General features: G+C 47.1%; 9 protein-coding genes across 9 annotated transcripts; 7 read left to right on the top strand and 2 right to left on the bottom strand.

Annotated features, from left to right (window-relative positions):
• Positions 1 to 957: 957 nt before the first annotated feature.
• On the top strand, positions 958 to 2,790 carry EDB91DRAFT_1236737 (CoA-transferase family III; the record flags this gene model as incomplete). Its single annotated transcript, XM_041321500.1, has 8 exons — positions 958 to 1,110; positions 1,164 to 1,273; positions 1,321 to 1,437; positions 1,496 to 1,821; positions 1,881 to 2,035; positions 2,061 to 2,177; positions 2,230 to 2,415; positions 2,482 to 2,790. 8 exons carry the CDS (start codon positions 958 to 960, stop codon positions 2,788 to 2,790), a joined length of 1,473 nt encoding a protein of 490 aa, XP_041178278.1.
• A 104-nt stretch (positions 2,791 to 2,894) lies between these two features.
• On the bottom strand, positions 2,895 to 4,562 carry EDB91DRAFT_1275066 (carbohydrate esterase family 8 protein; the record flags this gene model as incomplete). Its single annotated transcript, XM_041324643.1, has 10 exons — positions 4,299 to 4,562; positions 4,156 to 4,246; positions 3,898 to 4,098; positions 3,686 to 3,842; positions 3,610 to 3,631; positions 3,442 to 3,496; positions 3,341 to 3,389; positions 3,210 to 3,278; positions 3,081 to 3,134; positions 2,895 to 3,028 (listed from the first exon to the last, which is right to left on the bottom strand). The coding sequence occupies exons 1-10, from the start codon at positions 4,511 to 4,513 to the stop codon at positions 2,895 to 2,897; spliced, it is 1,047 nt and encodes a 348-aa protein (XP_041178277.1). The 5' UTR covers positions 4,514 to 4,562.
• Positions 4,563 to 6,334: 1,772 nt separating this feature from the next.
• Positions 6,335 to 7,724, top strand: EDB91DRAFT_1126199 (t-SNARE). Its single transcript, XM_041318424.1, has 6 exons — positions 6,335 to 6,609; positions 6,663 to 6,747; positions 6,800 to 6,951; positions 7,001 to 7,209; positions 7,271 to 7,425; positions 7,476 to 7,724. The coding sequence occupies exons 1-6, from the start codon at positions 6,401 to 6,403 to the stop codon at positions 7,485 to 7,487; spliced, it is 822 nt and encodes a 273-aa protein (XP_041178276.1). The 5' UTR covers positions 6,335 to 6,400; the 3' UTR covers positions 7,488 to 7,724.
• Positions 7,725 to 7,878: 154 nt separating this feature from the next.
• On the bottom strand, positions 7,879 to 8,834 carry EDB91DRAFT_234720 (uncharacterized protein). Its single transcript, XM_041326549.1, has one exon. The coding sequence runs from the start codon at positions 8,715 to 8,717 to the stop codon at positions 8,103 to 8,105; it is 615 nt and encodes a 204-aa protein (XP_041178275.1). The 5' UTR covers positions 8,718 to 8,834; the 3' UTR covers positions 7,879 to 8,102.
• A 176-nt stretch (positions 8,835 to 9,010) lies between these two features.
• On the top strand, positions 9,011 to 11,689 carry EDB91DRAFT_1346297 (uncharacterized protein). Its single transcript, XM_041325887.1, has 16 exons — positions 9,011 to 9,390; positions 9,444 to 9,456; positions 9,510 to 9,651; positions 9,704 to 9,723; positions 9,772 to 9,814; positions 9,867 to 9,892; positions 9,991 to 10,070; positions 10,134 to 10,237; positions 10,287 to 10,313; positions 10,369 to 10,396; positions 10,447 to 10,599; positions 10,647 to 10,724; positions 10,796 to 10,807; positions 10,863 to 10,869; positions 10,944 to 11,337; positions 11,386 to 11,689. The coding sequence occupies exons 1-15, from the start codon at positions 9,344 to 9,346 to the stop codon at positions 11,319 to 11,321; spliced, it is 1,158 nt and encodes a 385-aa protein (XP_041178274.1). The 5' UTR covers positions 9,011 to 9,343; the 3' UTR covers positions 11,322 to 11,337; positions 11,386 to 11,689.
• Positions 11,690 to 12,842: 1,153 nt separating this feature from the next.
• On the top strand, positions 12,843 to 14,307 carry EDB91DRAFT_1081158 (uncharacterized protein; the record flags this gene model as incomplete). Its single annotated transcript, XM_041315346.1, has 12 exons — positions 12,843 to 12,889; positions 12,988 to 13,069; positions 13,122 to 13,155; positions 13,210 to 13,229; positions 13,277 to 13,319; positions 13,369 to 13,397; positions 13,500 to 13,577; positions 13,715 to 13,744; positions 13,878 to 13,905; positions 13,928 to 14,108; positions 14,157 to 14,234; positions 14,292 to 14,307. 12 exons carry the CDS (start codon positions 12,843 to 12,845, stop codon positions 14,305 to 14,307), a joined length of 666 nt encoding a protein of 221 aa, XP_041178273.1.
• Positions 14,308 to 17,913: 3,606 nt separating this feature from the next.
• Positions 17,914 to 19,654, top strand: EDB91DRAFT_1126139 (uncharacterized protein). Its single transcript, XM_041318423.1, is given in 13 exon segments — positions 17,914 to 18,054; positions 18,065 to 18,292; positions 18,386 to 18,390; positions 18,467 to 18,529; positions 18,579 to 18,612; positions 18,663 to 18,682; positions 18,739 to 18,781; positions 18,836 to 18,863; positions 18,966 to 19,046; positions 19,098 to 19,207; positions 19,259 to 19,285; positions 19,335 to 19,569; positions 19,621 to 19,654. 11 exon segments carry the CDS (start codon positions 18,289 to 18,291, stop codon positions 19,364 to 19,366), a joined length of 447 nt encoding a protein of 148 aa, XP_041178272.1. The 5' UTR covers positions 17,914 to 18,054; positions 18,065 to 18,288; the 3' UTR covers positions 19,367 to 19,569; positions 19,621 to 19,654.
• Positions 19,256 to 20,352, top strand: EDB91DRAFT_234437 (uncharacterized protein). Its single transcript, XM_041326548.1, has 6 exons — positions 19,256 to 19,285; positions 19,335 to 19,698; positions 19,754 to 19,765; positions 19,827 to 19,833; positions 19,889 to 19,955; positions 20,019 to 20,352. Exons 2-6 carry the CDS (start codon positions 19,379 to 19,381, stop codon positions 20,222 to 20,224), a joined length of 612 nt encoding a protein of 203 aa, XP_041178271.1. The 5' UTR covers positions 19,256 to 19,285; positions 19,335 to 19,378; the 3' UTR covers positions 20,225 to 20,352.
• A 689-nt stretch (positions 20,353 to 21,041) lies between these two features.
• EDB91DRAFT_1346294 (uncharacterized protein) lies at positions 21,042 to 23,098 on the top strand (the record flags this gene model as incomplete). The annotated part of the gene is made up of 16 exons (XM_041325886.1): positions 21,042 to 21,170; positions 21,227 to 21,239; positions 21,303 to 21,365; positions 21,422 to 21,455; positions 21,509 to 21,528; positions 21,579 to 21,621; positions 21,670 to 21,698; positions 21,802 to 21,881; positions 21,934 to 22,037; positions 22,088 to 22,114; positions 22,164 to 22,185; positions 22,234 to 22,386; positions 22,434 to 22,511; positions 22,580 to 22,591; positions 22,649 to 22,655; positions 22,712 to 23,098. The coding sequence occupies exons 1-16, from the start codon at positions 21,133 to 21,135 to the stop codon at positions 23,096 to 23,098; spliced, it is 1,110 nt and encodes a 369-aa protein (XP_041178270.1). The 5' UTR covers positions 21,042 to 21,132.
• Between the last annotated feature and the right edge of the window lie 892 nt (positions 23,099 to 23,990).

The following is a 23,990-nucleotide window of genomic DNA, read 5'->3' as shown; positions in this document are numbered from 1 at the left end:
GAGAGAATATCATTCCAGTGAAAACCTATCCAGACTCAGCGTGGGAGAGCGTCCAAGTCATGATCTGAGTTGATTTGAACAACGGGTCGCCAACGGACAAGTCTCCCCGAGCCAAACCAATGGAATGAAGGCAGTCGTTCCCTCGTATGAAACCAATCATGACGGGCCACAAATAAGGGCCTGAATGGCCTCAACACTGAAATGCGATTTGGTTCATTAGATCTAGCATACTCGAAATTCGCATATCATACGTAAGGACGAAGATGGACGTTGTTAGCTTAGCTATCATCTCGATGGTAGAAGTCACTTGCTCAGTCGCGAGCGCAACCATAGAGGAAGAAACTGGACTCATCGATGATATAATTGCGGTTGCAGTACATTTGCGTTTCAAGCTTGAACTGTGCGGTACTATTTCCTTTGCAGAAAGGTCCCGGGAAGCTCCAGCCAAGGTACACCTGCCCGACCAGCTGAAAACGTGCCAAAGGCAGCAATATCAGGACTCGGAACGGCGCGTTTGATAGATTGATGGTCGAGCATTCGAGCTGAGATAACAATGGAGGCGCCAGCAAATGGATGTAGTAAAGGAGTCGCTGTGCGGATGCATGAGTCTGAAACTCAAATGAGTACACGAGAACAGCAGAGAGTCGGTGCCCACACCTGTCCGAATACAGTAGTTAGGCTGTTTCTAAGGGCAAACAGAGGGAATCGAGATCAAATCTAGATCACGACAAACACATCGGATGACTCACGGGTATGGTATACCCCCAGTACGACAACATAAATGACAAGTAAAAGCTCCTCTAGCTCCTCTAGATCAGGCTACTCGTAGCGTAGATGGCCACATCATCATCAAGATATCAAAAAAGATCCATGTTATTGGTACATATTGAATACCCTATCTACTAAGCACATCCTACCAGTCCCCCCGTTCAAAGTTTACTTATCTGCAGCAGAAACATGTCCGACATAGGCGCTTCAGAGCCTTGGGACCAGGCTACTTCTCTGTGGCTCGCCAATGATTTGCCTCAAGAGATGCTTTCACACCTCAAACTCGGTGGCTCCCCTGACACTGCAATCAATTCTTCCTTCAAGCTAGGGAGCGCAGCCCAGGTAAGCAAACATATTCAAGCCTCGAATATCATCCGTGAACCAGCCCCTTTCAGACATCGATTGGCCTATCAGGCCTAGCAGCTGCGTATATCCATTCTTTGAGGACAGGAAATATGCAAGACGTAAGCGTCGATGCACGTCATGCTATCCTGGATATCTCGAGGTTACGTATTCCGTTGGTGTTGAGTTTATCTTACTGACATCCAGTAGTGAATATTGGCACTCCGTAGATGACCAGAGGGCCACTCCATTCCCATGGATGCAACTGGCGGGAATTTATAGAACCAAGGACAACAGTTTCGTTTGTTTGCAAACCTACTTTCCGCAGTCAGTTCGCATCATATTTATAAGCACACGTTTGATACCTAGCTAATGATCACCGAAGCCACGCAGAAGCCATCCTCAATATTCTGCAGTGCGAATCCACTCGTAAAGCCATTCAAGCTGCCTTACTGCAATGGAACGCGAAAGATTTTGAAGAAGAAGCAGAAAAGCAGAACATGTGTGTTTCTGCCTATAGGTCATTCGAGGAATGGGATAAGCATCCCCAAGCAGCTGCATTACGAGGAACCCCTCCCATTCAGCTCATAAAGATCGGAGACGCTCCCAAACGGGAAATCAAGGGGTCCCCACCGTTCCCTCTTGACGGAATTAGAGTGTTGGATCTGTCCCGAGTGCTTGCAGGACCGGTGTGCGGCCGAACGCTCGCAGGTATGTGCCAACATTCCTCTCTCAATTAGATGCGCCACACCGATCTGCAAACCTGATAGCATATGGCGCTGATGTACTCCTGGTTTCGTCCCCAAAGCTTCCTGACTTACCCTTCATCGACTTTGATACATCTCGTGGCAAGCGCACGACGCAACTCGACCTCACGGAGCCCACTCACCACGACCGCCTGAAAGAATTAGTGAAGGATGCTGACGTATTCCTGCAAGCATACCGTCCAGGGCAGCCTTCGAGACAAAGGTTTCGGGGCCCATGAGCTTGCCAAAATTCGCCCTGGTATTGTATGCGCCAATTTGACAACGTATGGCTGGGAAGGGCCCTGGAAGAACAAGCGCGGTGTAACACATTTTCTCTCTTCATTACTACGCTTTCTGACAATAACATATCTAGTTCGACTCGCTCGTGCAGACCGCTATGGGCTTCAATTGGGCGGAGGCTGAAGCTTTTGCTGAATTTAATGGACAACCCGTCGTGGATAAGCCAGAACCTCGAGCACTCCACATGCATGCCTTAGATCATGTCGCAGGGTACTTCCTCGCTTTTGGCATTCAAGCTGCGATCGCAAAAACGATCACGGTGAGTCCATCCTCAGCACCATCTTTCGCGTAGTAGTCAAAGTCTCAAAACATGTTACCGGTTCAGGAGGGCAGCTCTTGGGAAGTCCGTGTTTCTTTAGCAGCAGTTGCGCAGTGGCTGCGATCACTTGGGCAAATTCAGCCAAAGATTGCGTTCGGGGATGGGAAACCTCTTCCAAAACGAACAGATGCTGAGGTAGCCGCATTGTCGGTCACACTCCACGAGGCGACAGGTGACAAAAGGCAAGTTGAAGGGACCCCAAGGACGATGGTAGCCATGCGACATGCAGTGCAGCTATCCGCCACACCTGCTAAGAATGTGGAAGCTCCCCTAGGCTTGGATCGGCATGAACCTGTGTGGCTACTGCGTGTATGAGATGCGAGGGGACAAAGGGATTCGGGGTAAAGTATAACGAATGACAACCAGTCTGACGGATTTTGGTCGTCAGAGTCTTTTTCAGTACAATACGGCAACACCTATCAATACTTGTACTTAAAATCAATCCACGCTGGTGTTTCAAAAAACACTTCCTCCAATGTGAAGTATTTGTCTACCTCCTCGGAAGTCATGATATGGTCTTGTGCTACACGTTTCGACGTGCCCCCTCCAGGACCTGCAAACAATGTAAGCATCCCGCTCTAGCAGCATAAGTACACGAAGCTTACCATACTGAATCAAACTCGGCGTAGTAAGTGGTGCGTGGAATAGTGCCAGTATTTCTGTCGTAAACAAGTCAGCAATTGGTGCCGTTCTTACGATTGTGCTTACTTTGAAGCCCAGGGTCTAAAACCTACGGGGTGGAATACTCTCGTCCATGTAAGTGCGTAAGTATACAGCAATGGCCAGGTCATTCCATGGACGTCCTACAGGAGTCGTGGACAACTCAGCGTTACAATTGAAGTATGTGCTCCGCTCTTTAGCTTACCGAGGTAGCATTGGGCATTAGTCACAGTGGTCGCACTAGCATCCGGTGACTGAATTGGAGATAATCATCGAGGGCTTGAGCATCAGACCAAAAAAACTGACCCGAATGATTTTGGAATCGGCGATGTATAGCCCCATTCCTGGTGCCGCGTGTACCCTGCCAGGCTGTGATGCCGCCGCCACAAGCTCGATTGGCCAAAATCACATTTTGGAACCATCTGTTCAAAAAGTTACTCGATGGATTTAGTATACGCGTGAAGACACTCTTACGCAGTGCCATATCCGAAAAGATCTTATCACAACCTCAGCAGGTGCAACCCGCGTGATCCAAGACAACATGACTCACAATCAGTTGAACCATATATTATACTGTCGACGGCATATGTATATGCACCACTGCCGGTGTACCACGTGTCTTGATAGCTAGCGAAGGTGCAGCCATAGAAGGAAGCATTTACATGGTTGAGGGAGGTGACGAGGGCCTGAGAAATCGCGTAGTTGGCCTGATCGGGTGAGATTGTGCATATCTTCAAATGAAAGGAAGGAGGCAACGCTTACAGCGCGATTTTCAAAGTCGATATTATACGCTCTGAAGTTAGTGTTGCCGAAGTGCTCTCCAGAGGCAGGCGCGACGGTGAGGGTTGCGGTCTCCTCGTCGGTCAACCCATCGTGAACATATAAATTGTTCCAAATATGAACAAGGTTGCGTTGAGAAGCATTCCCCGCTGAATCGTAAGCCGTGTAAGGATCAAGCTGACCCTATACAACAGATGTCTCGGCAATCGAACTTCAAACACCTCAGAAAGTGACGGATACCAGAAGAGTGAGCGGTGCAGCCCGCGCGACATTAACCATTTCATTGTATTCTCCTTCTCCGATTAGGATGATTGCGTCGCCCGTCTCTGGCCTGGGCAAATATCAATACAGGAGACAAGGACATAGTTCTAGCTGCTACTCACAGAGACTTTATTGCATCTTGGACTTTTTTGAAACTTGCTCTGTCATCTGTGGGCGACACAAAGATCGTTCCTTTTGGGCACCCAGTCAACGGGGATGCGACCACGCTCTTTTGCAATTGGCACGCGGTATATTCTGGAGAGAGTGCATGAATTTGCACGCCCAAGCTGGTTAAAAATGCAAAAAGGACTGTAAGGTGTATCGAATATGATCCCATCGGTGTGCCGCCTAGGGGGGAGTGTAGGTCATTTTCCTACTATCGCCTGTCGCGCTTATATACTGTGAAGTCTCGTCAGAAAAATCATTTCAATAGTGCTGCTGGGATGAGAAAGAGGCGGATATGTGGCAATCACCATGCAGAAAACAGGGTAGATACGTCGAATCCGATGAATTTGCGAACTTTTATCCGAGAAAATAACCTAGTGAAAACCCACACCGACTCAGCGCGGGAGTGTCCAAGTCATAATCTGAGTGGACGTCACCAAGGGATTGCCAGTGGGTCAGTCTTTCCAAGTCAAATCGATTGAAGCCAGGCAGTCATTCCTTCGTATGAAGCCAACCGTGACGGGCTCTAACGGACTCCCATTACGAGCCACGGATAATGCGATGCCGTTGTGGCAGACCATGACAATGGGGATCGCCGTCATATCTACATACTTACACCAGGCCACGCCTGACTGCGGCATATGCTAAGAAGAGGGAGGACGTGATACTACCAAGTGATTGATATTGGTATCACGATCAAATCCAGGAGGGCTATCACCGTAACGGTAATTACATTACACAGCTGCCGCCGCTGTCAAGCTGCTAGAGGCTGCCGGATATTAGGCAATGGGCCTATTGACTGTTTGTGCAACCATGGGGCAAATAGCCGCAAGCTACATGATTGATATCTCAGCAATGATCACAAAAGAACATTTGAAGGACTAAGAGCTTACATCATGCACGAATTTAAGTCGGTCGGTCAGCATACGCGGCAGGACTTTCGTGCGCCCGTCAGAAGTGACGAAACTAGAACTAAGAACACAGACGAAGTTTCACGTCAGCCCACCGTGGATTACCTTTAACCTTCGGGCTCCTTCTGCTCTTTGTGGCATCAATGATTGTGGACACGCATGAGCGGCATTTGTCTAGCCACTCGTACATGTCGAAGAGCCTCAGGCTCCTTCCCATCAATTGTTTCGAGTAACTGGCAATGACTGGCGGTAGGGTTTAGTGCTAAGTGAGAATTTTTTGAATTTTTAGGTCGCGCAAGTGTTAAATAATATGCCTGTTAATAACCCCCGCGAGTGACGTGTTATATGGCCATGTTAATAACAGCTTGGAGACTTTCGTCCGTACCCTAGCCTTGAGCTTGAGTACCTAAGTTAGCACGATGTCCCCCTCAATTACCATCTACATCGCATAGGAAAAAGTGACACGCCAAGGGGAAGGAAGCTCGCAGGCCGAGCATCGCCGTAGGAACAGAGATTGTGGAAGGACGGAGGAAGTAGGCTTTGGACTGGAACAATATAACAACCAGACTATCGACCATCAGACGCCCATTCGATGCAATGCACAAATATCACATTCACCTCATCCACCGCTCTTATACATCTCACACCACGGACATGCCCCTGTATCATCAGTGAACTGATGAGCCGCAGATAAAGTCTTATATGACGATATATCGTCATATATAGAACTTCTTTCCTTTATATTTAAAGTCATGTAAAACGCCGTAATCGACATAAAGTATCCTGGGTAGACTCACGAGTTCTTTGATGACGACGTTGGCGTCGGCTTTTGCCCGACATACGCTAACGCAGTACGCATTGCATCATACTCTGCCAGATACTTTACACCTTCTACGATAGACAGCCGGGAGTAAGCCTCCCGCGAAAAGGGTTGTGTCCGACATAGGGTCTACGACCCCAAAGGACAATAAATTTGAATTTTTTTAAAAAGAAAGTACGAGGGTCGAGGCATTTTTCGGAATCGGAACGACTACATTCGTAATGATTTGTAAGCGCTTTTTCGTTAACTCCTTTGGGTACTGACTGCGCGGCAGCGTGAGGACCACAACCTTGCCGCTATTGTCCTCCCTCAGCTCTTCTGTGCCATTATGAGCTTCCAGGACATTGAAACTGGCCTTGCGCGTCCGGGACAATCAAGTTCGACAGCGCTCCAGCCCCGTGAAGAGTCTGCGTTTCTCTCCTTGCAATCGTCACTTTCACTCCAAGTGTTCAAGATAAATTCGAATGTACAGGGTATCCTCAAGCTCGTTGACCAACTTGGCACTACAAAGGACTCTGCCACACTAAGGAAGTCTTTGTGCGTCATTACTTGCTAGTCACCACCACAGTTACTGATTATATTCGGGACAGACATGACCTCACCGAGACGACTAGGGCTATGGCCAAGCGAGGCTCCGAGGACTTGAAAAAGATTGCCTCGACAGCTGCGACCAGCGTAAATCCGTATTCTGAACCGTACCTTCTTGTCGACTGATCAAACGTACCAGCCTCAACACAAGACCTCGGTTCAGAAGATATCACATGACTTGCAGCTGTCTTTGGTAGCATTTCAAAGAGCACAACAAGTTAGCGCAGAGCGCCAGAGAACAGTGGTAGAAGGGGTGAAGATAGCAGTAGAAGACGAGCACCATGATGACACGTACGTGACTGCAGCCTCGTGAAGGTGCTATTCCCTCATATATGCTTAGGCTGCGCCAACGAGAGCCAAGCGCATCTCCCCGACAACGCCAGGCTCAACTTCTTCAGTCACAGCTTTCTCCACACGAACTTGCGTACCAGGAGTCTTTGATCCAAGAACGAGAAGCAGAGATTCAAGAGATTGAGTCCGGTATACACGAACTATCGGAGATATTCCGCGACCTTGGAACACTGGTCAACCAACAAGGCGGCATGCTTGGTGTGTGACATACTTTAGTTATCAACACTGGCTTACTGGCTTCTACTGTTCTTCTTTGCAGACAACATTGAATCGAACGTGTATTCCATCGCTGTAGATACCCAAGGGGCAGCCGAGGAGCTTTCGACTGCATCCGAGCACCAGCGTAAAGCTGGGCGACGTGCAGCGTGTCTCATGATTATCATTGTCATCGTCGTTGCAGTTGTGCTTCTTGCCGTACGTGAAATGCCTGCTACTGCAGATAGACTTGGCTAACCCATATCCAGATTTTGTCATAGACACGGTGTTCCCTATGTCATCGGCTCTTATACCTTTGCTAGTTTTTTGTTGCCTACGAATTTTGGACATTGCTTCACCGAAGCTTTCCTATCATGTTCATGTTTTTATTTTTAACGTCTATTTTTGATATCAATGCATTTTGATGCCGACGTCGGAGAAGGTCAGTGTCGAGAAACCTTTCTACTTTGCCCCAAATCGGTTCCGAACAGTATGGGTATACATCATTTTTAAGCTTTCGCTTATGAATGCGGACTTCCCTGCGATAGTGTTGCCGCGAATTGAACCAAATCGAAACGAGGTGGGAGTTCGTTCCAGGTTCGATGGTCGAGGTGGAACGAACCGAAGTGTAACGAATACGGCTCGAAGCTCTAGCCAATGAGAATTGTTTGTAAAGTGAAGTAGATATGAATTGGCTGTGTTTCATTCTACGTTATCGTCGTCGACATTTTGTAATAGGTTAGCAAGCTCGTCAAACTTCCCCGTAACTATCAATTCCTCTGCAGCTCTTCGTGTCACAGGCCCCGAAATCTTGTAGTCACCCTCTTTTGCAATCAAATCACTAGTGAAACATAATCTCTCCTGTCTGTAAGAATTAAGAGTCTGGAGTGCTTGCATTACTCGTGGTGAGAATCTGCTTCGACGGAGTGTGCAAAGGATTTGTGTATATATGCAAAGGAGGGGGAGGTAGCTCCGTAGTATCTGTGTGCGTCGGCGCAGTCGATGGGCCAACACAACATACAGTTGCTGTTTGAATGTTTGAAGTCGTGTCGTCGTTCTTGTGTTTCTTCGCGCGGGATTTTGGTCCTGTCGCAGCCGCGTTTTTGCGTTCTCGTAGTAGTAGTTGGAGCGGTATTATTGACAGCCGTAGGAGTGATGTCGGTAAGTGGATTTGACGGTGTAAAGCTTGCTGCAGCTGGTGAATAAGGGGCTTGCACAAAGTGATGCATGTTTGCCAATGTATTTGCGACAGGCAATGGATGTGGGAGATGTGGAGATGCAGAAGTGTTGCTTGGGAGCCCATATGGTGTGTGAGGGTAAAATGGTGGACGTGCATGAGCGGCGGACCATGCCAGACTTGTATAGCCTGGGTGAGGGTGATGATGCTGTTGCTGAGATGCCGAAGGGATAGCAGAAGCTGCAGAACTGTTCCACTGGTGAAAACTCATGTTTTGGGAATATAATACTAAACTCACAGTACGACGCACGAATTTATACGATGACCTATACATCCGTCGCCTAACCACGCTTGAGGATTGCTCAACATTTGTATTGTACAGTATTGCAGGCGCCTGTCCTCCGGCGCTAAAGCAGTACTACGGTCCGACGAAAATACGTTCTATACCAAAAGGTTCGAGGACGGACAACGGAGGAGCAGAGTACATTGAGGAAATGCTAGAGATGTGAGGTTGCTGGAGTACTACTAGCTCTAATGAATCACCAAGTCACAGGCCAGATTTAGCATTTCATTTGGCAGTTCGTTCCTAATTCGATGCTTATCTACAACGAGGCATAAACGAATCGAGTTGTATCGAACTGCCTCAATTTCGAACCGAACCGAAGTTACCTCGAGGTCACCTTGGTTCGACGGCAACACTACCCTGCGATCATGGTGGGCAGGCTGTGGCCATGGTGGGCAGGTTGTGGCCATGGTGGGCAGGCTGTGGCCTGATTGCCGACACTCCACACTATTCCACACTGCTTACATCAATTAGCCAAGATGCTGTTTCATCGCAATGAATTTGGCTAGTCTAACTGCCCATATTCCTTCTGTACCAGTACTTTATCACTTTGCACTCAGTAGTGCTGTCGGCCATTCTGTTCTGATTCTTGAAGCACTTGGTCTAATAGTGAAACGATGTCGACTTCATCGGAGGCCCAAATCATCAGTGACGCACTGGAAGTGTGAGTGCTGCGATCGATGTTGACTTCCTTGGTTTCCTCACCCCTCGTATCAGTTTTCAAACTGTTGTGGGTTGTCAAGTGCATATACAGTGGTCCGAGCTGAGGAGACTCATCTGAAGGCTGTTGGCTTCTTTGGGTTCACAATTCTCGTGTGGGATCATGTTATCACTTTTGCAGACGAGGTCCGTCTTTGCTCTTCTGCTGGTGCATTGGCTAACCCACCACAGGTGGAGATCATATGGGGTCGTCCGAAGAACTTTTGTAAGTTCGTCCATGCATTATGCACTTCTCTGGGGTGACATCAACTTCAAAGTGGCATACTTATTCTTGCTTGTACGTTGACGACCAGAAAACGACCCTTTCGACCTAACTTTGGTGTAGAATCGATATCTTACCCCCCTCGGATTTATACTGAATCTTGTCGGTAGGTTCTGAATGTCTGTCATGCCGATGTGTAACACTTAATTATCATGAAGCATACCTGCCTTCTTTGTCGTTCATAGTCAGTGCTTTTCATTTCTCTCTGATAAGTATAAGCTAAAGAGACATCTAGAAGTAAGGCATCCCTTTAAAGATTTTAATGTATCATGACAAGTGCACAGATGCGAGCATTTTGTTCGGTACGAGGGGGCCATGACAGCGATTGGGATCGAAGTCGTGGCGTTGATGATGTTCCTGCGGTGAGCTCTCAATCAAGACGCGTCAATTATCGTCTTGCACAGCTTCTGAATCCCATCCATCAGCGTTCGAGCAATGTACCGCGATAATATATACGTTGTGGGCCTCGTAGCATCATTGTGGTTTGCTTGGGTGGCAGTTGACGCTTGGCTGTTGACGCACGGCGAAGGTGAGTCCCAAAGCCAATTGGGGTCGGATCGAGTTAATCCGTTGGTCAGCTGTCCCTCACTCTCTGTATACCGAATGTAAAATCATCTATCTCCATGCTTCTTATCTCATCTGCTCACAGTTTTCACATAGCTTGTGGCATGGAGTTCTCTGTTTCTGTGTATGTAATCAATGCCTTTCAGTAAGTGGGACGGCTGACAATGTACTCAGAACGGCGCTCGCATCCGCATGGGCATGGGTTCCTCTTTGCTATGACACAGTTGTGTTCGCCTTGACTTTCAACCGCACATTTTCCGGGATAAAAAACAGGGAGGCAGGGCATATTGTCCGCGCCCTATTTGCAGATGGAGTTTTATTCTACAGGTATGCTCCTGAATCGAACAGTTGCATTCTTTTTTACGTCTTAACAGTGTGATGTGTGCTATAAACCTCATCTTTACGATCATGGTCGTGAGAGCTCCGCCAGGTTTGAAGTACATAACTGGACAGTAAGTTCTCAGTCATTCTCATATGGTATTAATTCATTGACTCCGAGCCTCCGAAAACCAAATCTTATCAGACTTGAACTTATGTGAGTGTAGCTGATTGCGGATTTAGGAGCTGATTGTCGATGAACAAGAAATCAGATTACCAGTGAGTCTGGTTGTAGATCACGAATTTCTAGCTTCATCATATGATTCTTATCCCCGAATGAATTTGTTTACAAGGTCACAATAATGTCACGCATTACTCTAAGCTTAAAGAAGGAGTGCCTTGGTGGTCCTACATCACTCACCACACATTCGCAAAGTAGATCTCCCCTCTGCTTTGATTGCGAAAGGTCTGTCCCAGATGTCTTGGAGCTACAGCCCCTAGGTTGCAGTTCCCAGAATTCGTCAGCGAGGTCACAATTGTCCCGAATGCGAGGTCATACAGAAGCACTCGAAGGTGCTGTCTCCTCTCAAGGACAGCGAGATGACCAAGTTCGCATCTGCTTCGCCTGCCCTGCAGCGGCTGATGTATTCGAGGTTTTGGACGATGAACACAGTCGGTACCAGGAGCCAATAACTTCAACAATGATTGATGTACATCGGAGTATCGAATAAAACAGACCTGTGGAAGGTGCGTCGTTCAGCCTGTCACTTTCAGATTTCCCTCAATAGAATCGAGATGTTTACACAGATTCCAGAGGTCGTCACGCGTAATACGTATACCAACTGTAACTGTTTTCTTACCTTCGACGAGAAAAATCATCGACAGAAGAGATTCTCGAATTCCGTATATTGGACAGGAAGCTGCCATCTAGTTTACTCATGGCATTATATCACTCGTAGCTGCATAGTTCTCAAGCTTCAAGCTCGAGTATGTCCGAGGAAAGCTAATTGGAGGAATTTACGATTAGGTAGCCTGTATGTAATTAAATTGTAATGATATGTCGTGGCACTCAGACAACTTTGTTCCTTTGCTCATTCAATCCCTTGAATCCCCGCTTCAATTAAATCAAAAACTTTTGGTACGCAAGTCCATGCGGAGAATGCTGTGATTGAGCCTGACATCAACCCGACATTGTCGGGGACTATCGGGGAGATGCGCTTGTATCTGCTTGGCGCACCCTGCGTAATGCGCATATGAAGTGATAACACCCTCATAAGGGGAAAGGAACGTATTTCGTCACCTTGGAACGTTGGTCAATATGGTTCAGTCAACAAGGCGGCATGCTTGATATGTGATAGTGCACACAGCTTCAGTGGGCTCACTAGTACCTCCTGTTCTTTTTTTACTTTTTTTTGCAGACAACATTGAATCGATCATGCATTCCGTACCACAAATTGATTCTGTAGACACACAAGGGGCATCCGAGTGGCAATGCACGGCAGCGTATCTCATGATCAGTTGTCATCGTTGAAGGTTCTGAAGTTGTGCTTCTGGCTGTACGTCTCCGAAACGCCCACCATTGGCGGACCATATTTTTATATTATGGATACGGTCCCCGTATCGTAGCCTCTCATACATCTGCTTATTTTTCGTCGACCAACGGATCATGGATCCACCTTGTATTACGGTACTAAGTAGTAGTAGAAATGCTTCACAGCTTCTTTCAGTTCTTTTATCATGTCCTCATTCATACCATCTATTTTGATATGCACTTTGATGCGGACGGGTCGGCTCGGCGCTCAGCGCTGTCAGCACCTGCCTTGCTCAATGCTCAGATCACGATATAGGAAAACCTCCATGTTCTGCCCCAGCTCGGTTCCAAACTTTGGGGCGGTCGTCGCCGGTTTCCAGGGTTCCAGACTTCCAGTGACAGAAAACAGGAGAGTCGCCGTGGACTTTCCTGGGATCCCATAAAGTACAGACGCTAGCAGGCTGTGGCAGCGGCACATGCACATCGACAGCTGTCGTTTGATCATGGTCCCTTGGCGCCTTTGCAAGGTCTACGTGCTGGTAATATCCGATTTGCGAATTCTTTTAGGACTTTGCAGGCACATATTAATGAACAGTGAATTTGTGCTGGTCTGACTCCCTTGTGCGCTACTTCATTCCCTTGGGTACCATTGGCCATTCTGCTCGCCGCCAACTATTCGCAAACTGAAGCGGTTGGTCTAACAGTGACGCTCAGGCTGACAATGTCGACCCCACTGAAGACCGAAATCATCAGTGATGCACTGGAAGCGTAAGTGCTGTGTTTCATGCTAAGTCCATCGGTTTCCTCACCCTTCGTACCAGTTCGCAAACTATTGTGGGTTGTCAAGTACATATACAGGGGTTCAGGCTGAGGAGACATCTGAAGGCTATTGGCTTTGTTGGTTTGACAATTCTGGTGTGGGATCATGCAATCACTTTTGCAGACGAGGTCTGTTTTTATTATTATTCTGGTACATTGGCTTAAGGCTAACCCACCACAGGTGGAGATCATATGGGGTCGTCCGAAGAACTTTTGTAAGCTCGTCCGTAAATTATGCACGTTTTCTTGGTATTGACATCGATTTCAAGTGACGTGCTTATTCTTGCTCGTACGTTGTGGCCAGATAACGACCTTTCCGTCCTGACTTTGCCTTAGAATCGGTACCTCACACCCATTGGATTTGTAGTGAACCTTGTTGGTGAGTTCTGAAATGCCATGCCAACGTGTGACATTTTATTGTCATGAAGCATACAGCCTGCCTTCTTGGTCGTTCATAGTGAGTGCCATTCGTTTCTCCGTAATATGTATAATCTAAAGAGACATGTAGAAGTAAGGCATCCCTTTAAAAAAACTTTCCTGCGTTGTGATAGGTACACAGGTGCGAGCATTTCGTTCGGTACGAGGGGGCCATGACAGCAATTGGGATCCAAGTCGTGGCGCTGATGATGTTCCTGCGGTGAGCTCTCAAGCCGGACGTGTCAATTATCATCATACACAGCTTCTTAATCCCATACATCAGCGTTCGAGCCATGTATCGTAATAACAGATATACTATAAGCCTCGTGGCATCACTGTTGTTTGGTTGGGTGGCAGTTAGCGCTTGGCTGTTGTGTCACGGCGAAGGTGAGCGTCAAAGTTGGCGTGCGGTTCGGGTCGAGCTAATCCATTGGTCAGCTGTCCCTCACCCTTCTTATGTCCACTGTGAAACCGTCTTTCTGGATGTTCCTTATCTCATCTGCTCACATTTCTCGCACAGCTTGTCGCATGGAGTTCTTTGTTTCTGCGTATGTAATACATACTTTCCAGCCAGCGGAAGGGCTAACAGAGTGCTTAGAAAGGGGCTCGCATCCGCATGGGCATGGGTTCCTCTCTGCTATGACACCGTTGTATTCGCCTTGACTTTGAACCGCACATTGCCCTCGATACAAAATAAGGAGGCAGGACATGTCGTCCGCGCGCTTTTTGCAGATGGAGTTTTATTCTACAGGTACGCTCCTGGATCGAACAGTTGCAGACTTTTTACATGATTTAACAGTGTGATGTGTGCTATAAACCTCATCTTTACGATCATGATTGTGAGAGCTCCACAAGGCTTGAAGAACATTACTGGACAGTGAGTCTCCGATCTGTTTAAGTGGCATAGTTAACTGACCTCATTTGAACACCAAAGACTTGAACTGATGTGAGTAGTCAATTGGCGGATATTGTCGATCACCAAGCGATCAATTTGCAGATTAACAGTGAGTCCGGTTTACATCATGAATTGCCTGCTTCATCTTATTGCGATTTTCATAAACAATGACACTCTTCGAATGTGTAAAAATATATATTTTCGGAATTGGTCACCTGTTGCGTGTGGCATACAGCAGCGTACAGCCTCAGCCAGCATCTCGTGAGTCACACATTACTCTTCTCCACGATGGGCAATAGACGGATCAGCGACGACCTCAAAGATGCTGCATTGCGAATGGCGAACAAAGGATATGCAACCAAAGAAATCCTCTCCATCACACAGATCTCAAAGTCAACCATCTACCGCACACAACGTCGTAAACGAGCCACTGGCAGTGTAGCCAAAATTCAGGCAATTGGCAGGGGCAGGCCTCGTACTTTCACCCAGCATGATATCCAGTTCCTCATTCGGCTTGCTCGCCATAACCCCACCCTATTCCTCGATGAATACCAGCTGAGACTTCAGGATGGCCGGTTTCTACAGACATCACTATCCACCATTCACCGATCTTTTGAGCGTGCTGGCATCAATCTCAAGCACATTGAGAAGATTGCAGCTGAACGTGACTCTCTATGTCGCGCAGACTTCGTTCGTTGTGTCTCGCAATACTCGCCAGCTTCATTACTCTGTTTGGATGAAGTTTCAAAAGATGACCGTACATACTCACGTCGCTGGGGACGTGCTCCGCGAGGTGCATGTGCTGAGCAGCATCAACCATTTGTTCGGAAACGTCGGTTTTCAATGGTAGCAGGATTGGCTCTCGATGAGGGCATCATTGCTGCAAAAGTTGTTGAAGGATCATTCAATCGCAAGACTTTCATCGATTTTTTGCAAAATGATGTGGTTCATTTTCAAACTGTCAGTGTCGTTGTGATGTATCAGTAACCTGTTATTATTAGCTTCCTATCACGACTCCATTTCCAGGGCCACGGAGTGTGTTGGTTATGGACAATGCTCGTATTCACCATGTGGAGGAAATCGAAGAGCTTGTTCATGCTTATGGTCAGTATAATAAAGCTTGTGATACGGAGTTGTCTCACTATTTTGTCAGGGTGCCGCATTGAATACTTACCACCATATTCCCCGGATCTCAATCCTATTGAGCAAGCATTCTCCGCAATCAAGTCACATCTCCGTCGCCAAGGGTTAGGGTTCTATGGGCCTAAGGCTCCTTACTATGAGCTGTACACTGCATGTTCTGTCATAACACCCGAGATGACTTGGGGCTTCTTTCGTCACTCGGGTTATCTTGCTTGACCATAGCATTGTTACAATACAGTAGCATAATATTATGAATGGGTGTCTGTGAATACTGCAGCCGAAAAATACACTTTGAAAGCTCGGAGCCATACAAACTAAGCATCAAGCATCCACCGTTCCTCGGCATCACAAATATCTGCAAGCTCACCAAGAGACAGTCCAGCACCAAGCAAGTCAGCATTCTGAAGGAACCGAAGACAGTGTGGGCCTGTCATGTCAATGTTGTCCAACTTCTCACGTAGCCATAGCGATAGGTTGAAGCGTTCACAAAAATCAATCAAACTCAACTTCAGACGAAGAGCAGCAGGCTGTGGGATGTTGGCAGCGTGATCGGGTCCACGTTTGCCATGCAGGAGGCCCACAATATCCTTGAAGTCATTGTTGATGACAATACTTGGTGCGGAGGATTGGGTTTGGGTAACTGTATTGAGACGTCGACGTGAGAGAGTAGCAATATCAGTCGGGTCTGCGTATGTAACATCGAAAATCTTCGTGTTTGGCAGATTGTCTAAGTCGACACCTGGCTGCTTGTTCGGACCAACCTATTGTGTAATAACCCTGTTAGTGACACATGCAGATTACATACTTCAGAACATCACGCAGACCATCGCAGCAGCCCACGTGTTGAGATGTAATGGTGTCAGGTTGACGTGTTTGGCGTCTGGTGGAGCTGGCCAGCAGATACGGAAACCACATGCTCGGTCTTCGCAGGTATACTGACGAGTCAGATTTGCAATTGCCTCGTTTTGCTCTATCTCCTCATCAGTTGGACCTGTTGCAGCCTTCGCAACATGAGTGACAAGAAGACAATCGAAACACATATATCCCACCCTCTTACCCGCAGGTTCAGCTTCAGCTTCTTCATCTTCTTCAGCTTCTTCGCCATCATCATACTACCATGTATTTAGCTTACTGCAAATCACATACAAACACCCAAAATACATACCTTGGTCTTGATGATAGTCAATTTGAAGGCTGGTGACCGGTGTTCTTTGACTTCCTCCATGATTGTGTCGAAATCACTGAGGTTTGCGAGAACAATATTCTTATAGTTCGTGCGAAGGATTGTGTACGTGATCGTGAAGTTGGTAGCCGAGAGAAGACCTGATCGATTCCCAATACCGTACATCATTTTCTCAGAGATGTCATAGTGTTCGAATGTTGTATCGAGAAGGTCGCGGAGGGTTGAATCTTCGTGGATGAAGAAGGCACGGTTTATGGGTGGTGATTTAGCATTCTTGCGGCGTTTTTCTCCAGTTGCTGGAGGTGGTAGAAGTGGGGTAAATGTCACGGAGACTGCGATACCCTTGCCATTGTTATATGCGCTCTCCAAAGGTCCTATAATGACAACATAAGGTCCCTGGTGTTCACTGTTCAGTACTGCGATAAAAACATACCATTTTCATTGAAACCATTGCCATGGACTCTAGCGTCGTCGCGAGTATCATCGTCGGACCCGAGTTGACTCATAGTCGCGCATATACTCAGTTGAATGTTGTTGTGTAACGCGCGTCGGGTACTACTTAGAGTACTACTCAGCCACACTCGTTTGAAACTTTTTTCTTTTTAGGTGAGTTTCATTATATTTGTAAATTGCAATAACCTCGGACCTCTTTCGTTATAAGGTCACGATGATGTCACGCATCACCCTCAGCTTAAAGAAAGTTGGTTCTGCACCGATTGACACATATCTGGGGAGCAAATTTCCGCTCTGCTTTGATTGCCAAAAGCCAGCCCTAGATGTCTTGAAGCTACAACTACCAGCTTCCAGCTCCCAGACTTCACCTGTGAGAACAGAATTGTTCGGAATGCGAAGTCATGCAGGAGCTCTCGATGATGGTGTCTGCTCTTGAGGACAGCGAGACCGTAAATTTCGCACCTGCTTCACCTGTCCTGCAGTGGTTGGTGCATTCGATGTTGTGGACGATGGACGCAGTCGGTATTGCAACCCAATGGTTTCAACAAGGATTGATGTACAAACTATCGTATAACATAGACCTGCAAAAGTACGTTATTCAACTTGTCACATAATACATTGATTTAGGATACTCAAACCAACTCCTGGCAGAGGTTGTACTGCTACCAATCGCATTTCGATCTTCGCACCCACCGGGTAGCACTTTAGATCTAGAGCTGATGAAGAAATAAATAGATGGACTCTCGAATTCTACTCCGTTCGACAGCAGGCTGTCATATATACACAGTACTCATAGCATTATATCACTAGTAGCTGTATACTTCGAGTACATCCAAGGAGAGTAATTAGTAGATTTGTTGCACAGCCACTGATACCTCATGCACGCGACAATGACAACTTCAATTGCAATTCGCGAACTGCGACGAGTTCAATGCCATTTTTTCTTAGCTCAATGAACCCATTACGCCCCTTTGCGATCGGAGCCGTTTCCGAATGAATTGCGCATGTACGAGCCGTTGGGCACAATTCCGTCCAATTCCGTCCCTGGCGCTTAAGGACTCGCAATACGTGTTTTTCTCCGAGAAGCTCATGGCCTTGCTTCCGCAGACGCTGATCCAGCATGCACATCGCCCCTTGACGTAAAGTATCTATTATGGGATCCGCTATCTATATAAGAGAATCTCCAGTGGCTTTCCCGACCAAAGATCGCAACTGCAGGTCTCGCCTTGTCCGTTGCACTTTGACCCCCCATCAAGAATGGATAGTCTGACCACACAATCTGCGACTTTAGACTCACTCCAGGCGTAAGTGCCTATGTTGTCGTATTGTTTCGCATGCCTTCATGAACCATCTCCTGTCACTAGTCAACAGGCTGTCGTACGTCTTATTCCAATGATCCACTGTCGCACCGTCTGACATATCATTGGATGTCAAGTTTGTAGCTGTTGCGAGTTTTACGGTTCTGTGCTGGGATCACATAATCACCTTTGCGGATGAGGTATGCTCCAGAGCATTTTACCTCAATAGCGTGAATGATGTTGATCCAGGTAGCCCTTATCTGGTGTAAACGTAAAGGACCTCGTGAGTATAGGTTACACTTTGACATCTTCGTGCGCTCACATTTGTTCTAGTTGGGTACCTCTTTCTGCTGGTACGTGAAACCACATTTGACCCATTCTTGAAATTATATGTGCCTTTGAATTTAAGAATCGATACATCACGCCCCTGGGGTTTATCGTCAAGATCGTTGGTTGGCTCTCTCTTCTTGCATGATAGATTACTCTTTGTTGAAACATATTGCCAGCCTTGACCCTCCCCACTTGGTCCACAGAAGTAGGTAACTGCTTCGTACATTATCTCAAAATCTAATCATATGTATTATCTTTAGAGGTTTGTGGCCTCTGATCTAGAATGACTGGCATCAAACTGTTGTTAAGCTGCAGAAAATTTATCAGATTCGAAGGGGCCATGGCGACCATTGGTGTCAGTATAGCGGAATTGATTATGCTGTTGCGGTGAGCCACTCCAAGCGGGACGGTGGTCGGCACCTCTTACGAATTTTCTAGGGTTTATGCTTTGTGTTTGTGGCGAAGTCGCAGGCTCGCCACTGCGATCCCTTGTCTCATCTTCTTAGTCTGGGTTGCACTCGAGGCGTGTTTGATGACTCGTGGCGAAAGTGAGCACACCTGTTATTTGTGCAGACAGCAGTGATATCATACTATTCTAGTAGTTTCCCATGCTCAACAAGTACACTGTGAGCATTGTTTCCAGATGTAGTGACTTCTCGCTGATTTCCCTGTTAGCCTGCCGTGAGGTTTATGACTTGCCGCCGTAGGAACTCATCGTCATGCTAGTTTCTTATTCTTACTCACCATATCGTGACATCAGGGGGCTCTCTGCTGCTCGAGCGTGGCTGCCTTTGGCATACAACACTGTCATTTTTGTCATGACCCTATGGTCCATCTTGCCCAGTATTCGGAATAGAGAAGCTGGATGTATCTTGCATATACTTCTGTCAGATGGTACATTATACTATACGTACGTATGTTTCTCCATTCAAGTCAACCCCCTAATCTGTTGGTTGAGTAGCGTCATTTGTCCTGCCAATCTAGTACTGACTGTGATGATTATACGAGCGCCCCCAGGTCTGAAGGGCGTTGCGGCTCAGTAAGTCCATCTAGCTTTGTGCCCGTGATTACAGTCGCTCATACATGTTCACTAGATTAGTGTTCTTGTGAGATTCTCAGTTAGTCATTCTGCTGCCATGCTGAATAGCTCAACAATCGTCTCGTCAGGTTGACGGTAAGTTGATGGACAGGCGAAAAATATCCTCGATTGACGTTTTCGCTTACTGTAGGTAGTCATGACGTCGCGCGTCACACTAAATTTTAGAAAACAAGTAGAGCTGATGGTTAATCCGTCTTGTGAGTCGTGACCATCATCGACCTTGCTCTATTCACTCCCCACGCTGTCAATGTTTGCATCAGTGTCCGGACACCGGCAAATGCTCTTCGCGAACAATCCACAGCTACGATCACAATGCTTGACAGTTCTCTCAAGTACCCCTACGCCATCCATCTCAATGGATACTGATCTCACGGACGATGCCCAATCTTTCGAGAGTAGTCTGTGGCTCAATAGGACTTGTGCTGATGTGGAGTCTGCACGATATGAGCATATCTTGTTTCAATAATCTTACGGGATTCCCCTAGCCAGGGTGACGCCCTCCCGTCCTGCGTGCTGTGGCGGGGCGTTCAGGAAGCCTTGCCGTTCCTCACACCAGATAGGTGGATAGTATATTTCTTTCGCTCCTGTCAAATTTGTTTTGACCAGTGGCAGGAACATGCGCCTTGCTGTCATGGCCTCTTTTCGTATCAGTGTCACCGCATTTTGGATGACTGAAGGCCTATTCACTACCTCTGGTTAGGGTTGTACGCGCAGCCACATACTCACATTCCCACCTGTCGCAATATGTCATTTGTTATTGGACCAAGAATACATAACTGACATGTGCAGGATGCATAGCAAGTAACCGCTCTAGGATGGGACCTATTGGTGTTGAATCCTGTGTGCCCTGCCCTCTCAGCGTCTCTCATGCCCATGTCACGAGCGGGGGCGACAATCTGCATTCCCATCCCTGTGTACTGAACGTAGGCGCTCCGTATTACGATGCTTTATCTTGAAAATGCACACTAGTATGCGACCACATACGGCTTCACAAGGTCGCACCTTTAAAAGCAGGACGGGCCAGCCACTGGTTGAATCCGAGCGGCTTTGATAAATTTAGACTAAACCTGTGCAGTATATGCCATGGCTTGATCGCTGTCTGGTGGCGACGTTAGGCGACGTTTTATTTGGACGTCACTTGCGTCAAAAGTGGAGAACATATCAACTGAGATCCCGAGCTGTGTCGCTACGACAGAAGCACATACGAACGCCCATGCAGTGCTGCTGCATATAAATGCGTTCATTCAAACGTGCTTTGAACGTGTCGACTGTTTTTAACCATCCCTCACTTTCCATTCCGACAACCTTCCGGGTTAATAACCCTTGAGCGCACCACTAAGTTACTGGTTTTGGACTGCTGTTTTCGTCTCACCAATGACGGAGATCAATGTTGGCCAGGACTTGATAGATACGTGAGTTGTGCTTGCCTGTGTATGTCTTTGCATACTTGATACCTTTGACTTTCCAGACGGCAAACGATTGTACATTGTTTCCGACTAGTCTGCTGTTGCAGTGACTGATGTTGATTTATCATATGGTCTTAGTATGTTGGGATCGCAGGTTTCACCATATTGGTTTGGGATCACCTGATCACCAGCGCAAATGAGGTGCGACATCAGACAAACCAGACTTGCGTGAAGCTCAAATTTATTAACATACTCAGATCGAATTAATCTGGCAAGGCCCTAAAGGAATTAGTGAGTGGTCCAATCTCTCATATGGATATGCACTTGCAACTGAGCCTGCCTAGATGGATACTTGTTTCTACTGGTATGCACATATCAATCTCTGCCATTTTTAAAGTAATTTAAAGGTCCCAGAACCGGTATCTTACTCCTCTTGGCTTTATTGTTAACCTGGTTGGTGAGTGCTTCACTTTTGAGTCACAGTTTCACCCATGACCTCTACCAGCATACAACCTACCTACATGGGGCTACACAGTAGGTTTCGATATGTTATATCTATGATCTGTGATGAATCATATGAACTTGATTGCAGAGGTCAGCATTGCACTGCACTACTGGACTTGGTTGACGTTGTCTAAGTTGTGGGCATTTCGTTCGATACGAAGGGGCCATGACAGCCATAGGTATAGAGATAGCCGGGGTAATGATGCTATTACGGTGAAATTTGTTCGCCATCTCAGCAGGCAATTATTAATGATGGTGAATACAGTGTCTATGCGATGTATAAATATCAACGGGCTGCCATTGCTGTGGCGGTGTTCTTACTGCTAGCCTGGATTGTAGTGACTGCATGGCTAGTGTATCATGGTCAACGTATGCCAATTTCAGCTTCGCCACACAATATATTGAAATTATGCTCACAGCCGTTTATCACCCAAGCAATGTACACTGTGAGATCCTCATTTTTCACACACGACAACCTTGTTCATGTTTTCACAGCATGTACTATGGTGTTCGAATCGTAGGTTCTCGCCGCTGATACAGATGCGAGTTCTGACACCCTTTCCAGCGGCAAGATTGCTTCGGCTTCAGCTTGGTTACCTCTTCTGTATGACACTTATGTGTTTGGGTTGACGTTGTACCGCACGCTTCCTTCGATCCGCTATAAAGAAGCAGGGTATATTGTTCGCAGTCTCTTCGCAGACGGGCTACTGTACTACAGGTACGCGAACCATGTTCTCCGGGTAGCAGAGCTCATCAAGCATACAGCGTCATCTGCACTATCAATTTGATATTGACAATCATGCTCATCAGAGCTCCAGAGGGGGTTCAAAATATCGCAGTACAGTACGTGCATCTTGATTACAACACTTACTCAGATTGCATTGCTTACCATATGATATACATATACATAGGCTTGAGCTTTGGTGAGTCTATGGTATTAAACCACGAATGTCAGTGATTGACTGAGATTATTCCGTCAGTCTCACTGTGAGCAAGGAGGCTTCATCCTATCCGTTGTACTCTGACCGCATTCCGGCCAATAGGTCACAATGATGTCAAGGATCACTCTACACATCAAGAAGCAAGCATTTCATGGACCTAGTCCTCACCACTCGCAGATTGACAGTATCATTATGTCCACACGCAATGCCATACCCACACCCTCAGGGGGAGTTGTCATTCCCAGCCGATTACGATCCCATTATGTCTCCTCTGCGCGCGCCTCGAGTACCCGCGTGCGATCTGGCTCTGCAATTGTCCCTCCTGTGCGAACCATCACTTTTGCAGAGAATCCATCACTCTACACCACCCGGCCTTACTTGAACACAATATTTTCGGCTGCCAATACCCCAAGTGGCAGTCTAGTTAGCGAACATGCCGACTGGCCAGTCTCAAATTTCGACCATCAAAAGACTGCTGACATTGTATGATTTGAATCTTATCGATTTTCTACCTCGTTTATTATAATTTATGAGCATGTCTTGTCTCAATAACGGGATTGCCCTAGCCATGGTGACGCAATTTTGTCCTGCGTGCTGTGGCGGGGTGCTCAGGAAGCCTGTGCTGTTCCTCACACCAGATAGCTGGATGGTCCGATGTAGTGGGGGCCCTAGGAGCAGAAGCAGCAATGGTGTTTGGCGGTGTTTGTAGCAGAGTCAGCCGGAAGGGGTTAGAATCTCTCGAGTTCCTTCAGTATGTTTTCTTTCGCTCCTGTCAAATTTATTTATTCAAGTAGTAAACATATGCACATTGTTGTCGTGACCTCTTTTCGTACCAGCGTCAACCCGCATTTTGGATGATTGAAGGCGTGTTACCTCAGATTGTGGTTGTGCGCGCAGCCACATAGTCACGTTCCCGCCTGTCGCACATAGGTCATTTGATCTTGCACCAAGATAACTTACACGCACAGGATACATGGCAAGGTACATGATTGCTGTAGGATGAACATGAAACGTATCGGTGCTAAATCCTGTATGCCCTGTCCTCTTATTATCTCCGCTTTTTAAGCGAGCGGGGCAGCAAGCCATATGCCAACATCCTATGTCAGTCCCGTCCCCACGCACTCAAGGTAGGCCCTCGGATTGTGAAAAGCACTGTTTCTCCCCTCGAAGCGATACATGTGTAGATTTGAAAATGTACACTAGTATGCGACCGCATACTGCTTCACAAGGCTGCAACTTCAATGGCTTGATGGCTCGATGGTGTGGTCGTCTGATTGCCGTCCGCTGGAGGAAGTTTCTTTGGACGGCACTTGGTTAAAAGTGGAGAAACATCGAGGGCATACTTATGACCAATGGTTACTTATGACAGACTGGCACATAT

The sequence above is a fragment of the Suillus paluster genome (genome assembly GCF_016628075.1).
Source record: "Suillus paluster strain FC165 chromosome Unknown EDB91scaffold_19, whole genome shotgun sequence".
NCBI classification, from domain to species: Eukaryota; Fungi; Basidiomycota; class Agaricomycetes; order Boletales; family Suillaceae; genus Suillus; species Suillus paluster.
The sequence above is the reverse complement of the archived record's forward strand: the minus strand, read 5'-3'. Positions and strand labels throughout refer to the sequence as shown.

Bases quoted from the DNA above. Each gene is read 5' to 3' on its own strand.
- EDB91DRAFT_1126199 (XM_041318424.1), top strand. From the start codon at position 6,401: ATGAGCTTCCAGGACATTGAAACTGGCCTTGCGCGTCCGGGACAATCA. The intron at 6,610-6,662 runs GTGCGTCATTAC...TATTCGGGACAG, and splicing joins GCCACACTAAGGAAGTCTTT to ACATGACCTCACCGAGACGA. The intron at 6,952-7,000 runs GTACGTGACTGC...ATATATGCTTAG, and splicing joins GACGAGCACCATGATGACAC to GCTGCGCCAACGAGAGCCAA.
- EDB91DRAFT_234720 (XM_041326549.1), bottom strand. From the start codon at position 8,717: ATGTATAGGTCATCGTATAAATTCGTGCGTCGTACTGTGAGTTTAGTA.
- EDB91DRAFT_1346297 (XM_041325887.1), top strand. From the start codon at position 9,344: ATGTCGACTTCATCGGAGGCCCAAATCATCAGTGACGCACTGGAAGT. The intron at 9,652-9,703 runs GTAAGTTCGTCC...TCAACTTCAAAG, and splicing joins GGGTCGTCCGAAGAACTTTT to TGGCATACTTATTCTTGCTT. The intron at 10,314-10,368 runs GTAAAATCATCT...GTTTTCACATAG, and splicing joins TCACTCTCTGTATACCGAAT to CTTGTGGCATGGAGTTCTCT.
- EDB91DRAFT_1126139 (XM_041318423.1), top strand. The intron at 18,613-18,662 runs GTGAGTATAGGT...CATTTGTTCTAG, and splicing joins GTGTAAACGTAAAGGACCTC to TTGGGTACCTCTTTCTGCTG. The intron at 18,683-18,738 runs GTACGTGAAACC...TTTGAATTTAAG, and splicing joins TTGGGTACCTCTTTCTGCTG to AATCGATACATCACGCCCCT.
- EDB91DRAFT_234437 (XM_041326548.1), top strand. From the start codon at position 19,379: ATGCTAGTTTCTTATTCTTACTCACCATATCGTGACATCAGGGGGCTC. The intron at 19,956-20,018 runs GTGAGTCGTGAC...TGTTTGCATCAG, and splicing joins GCTGATGGTTAATCCGTCTT to TGTCCGGACACCGGCAAATG.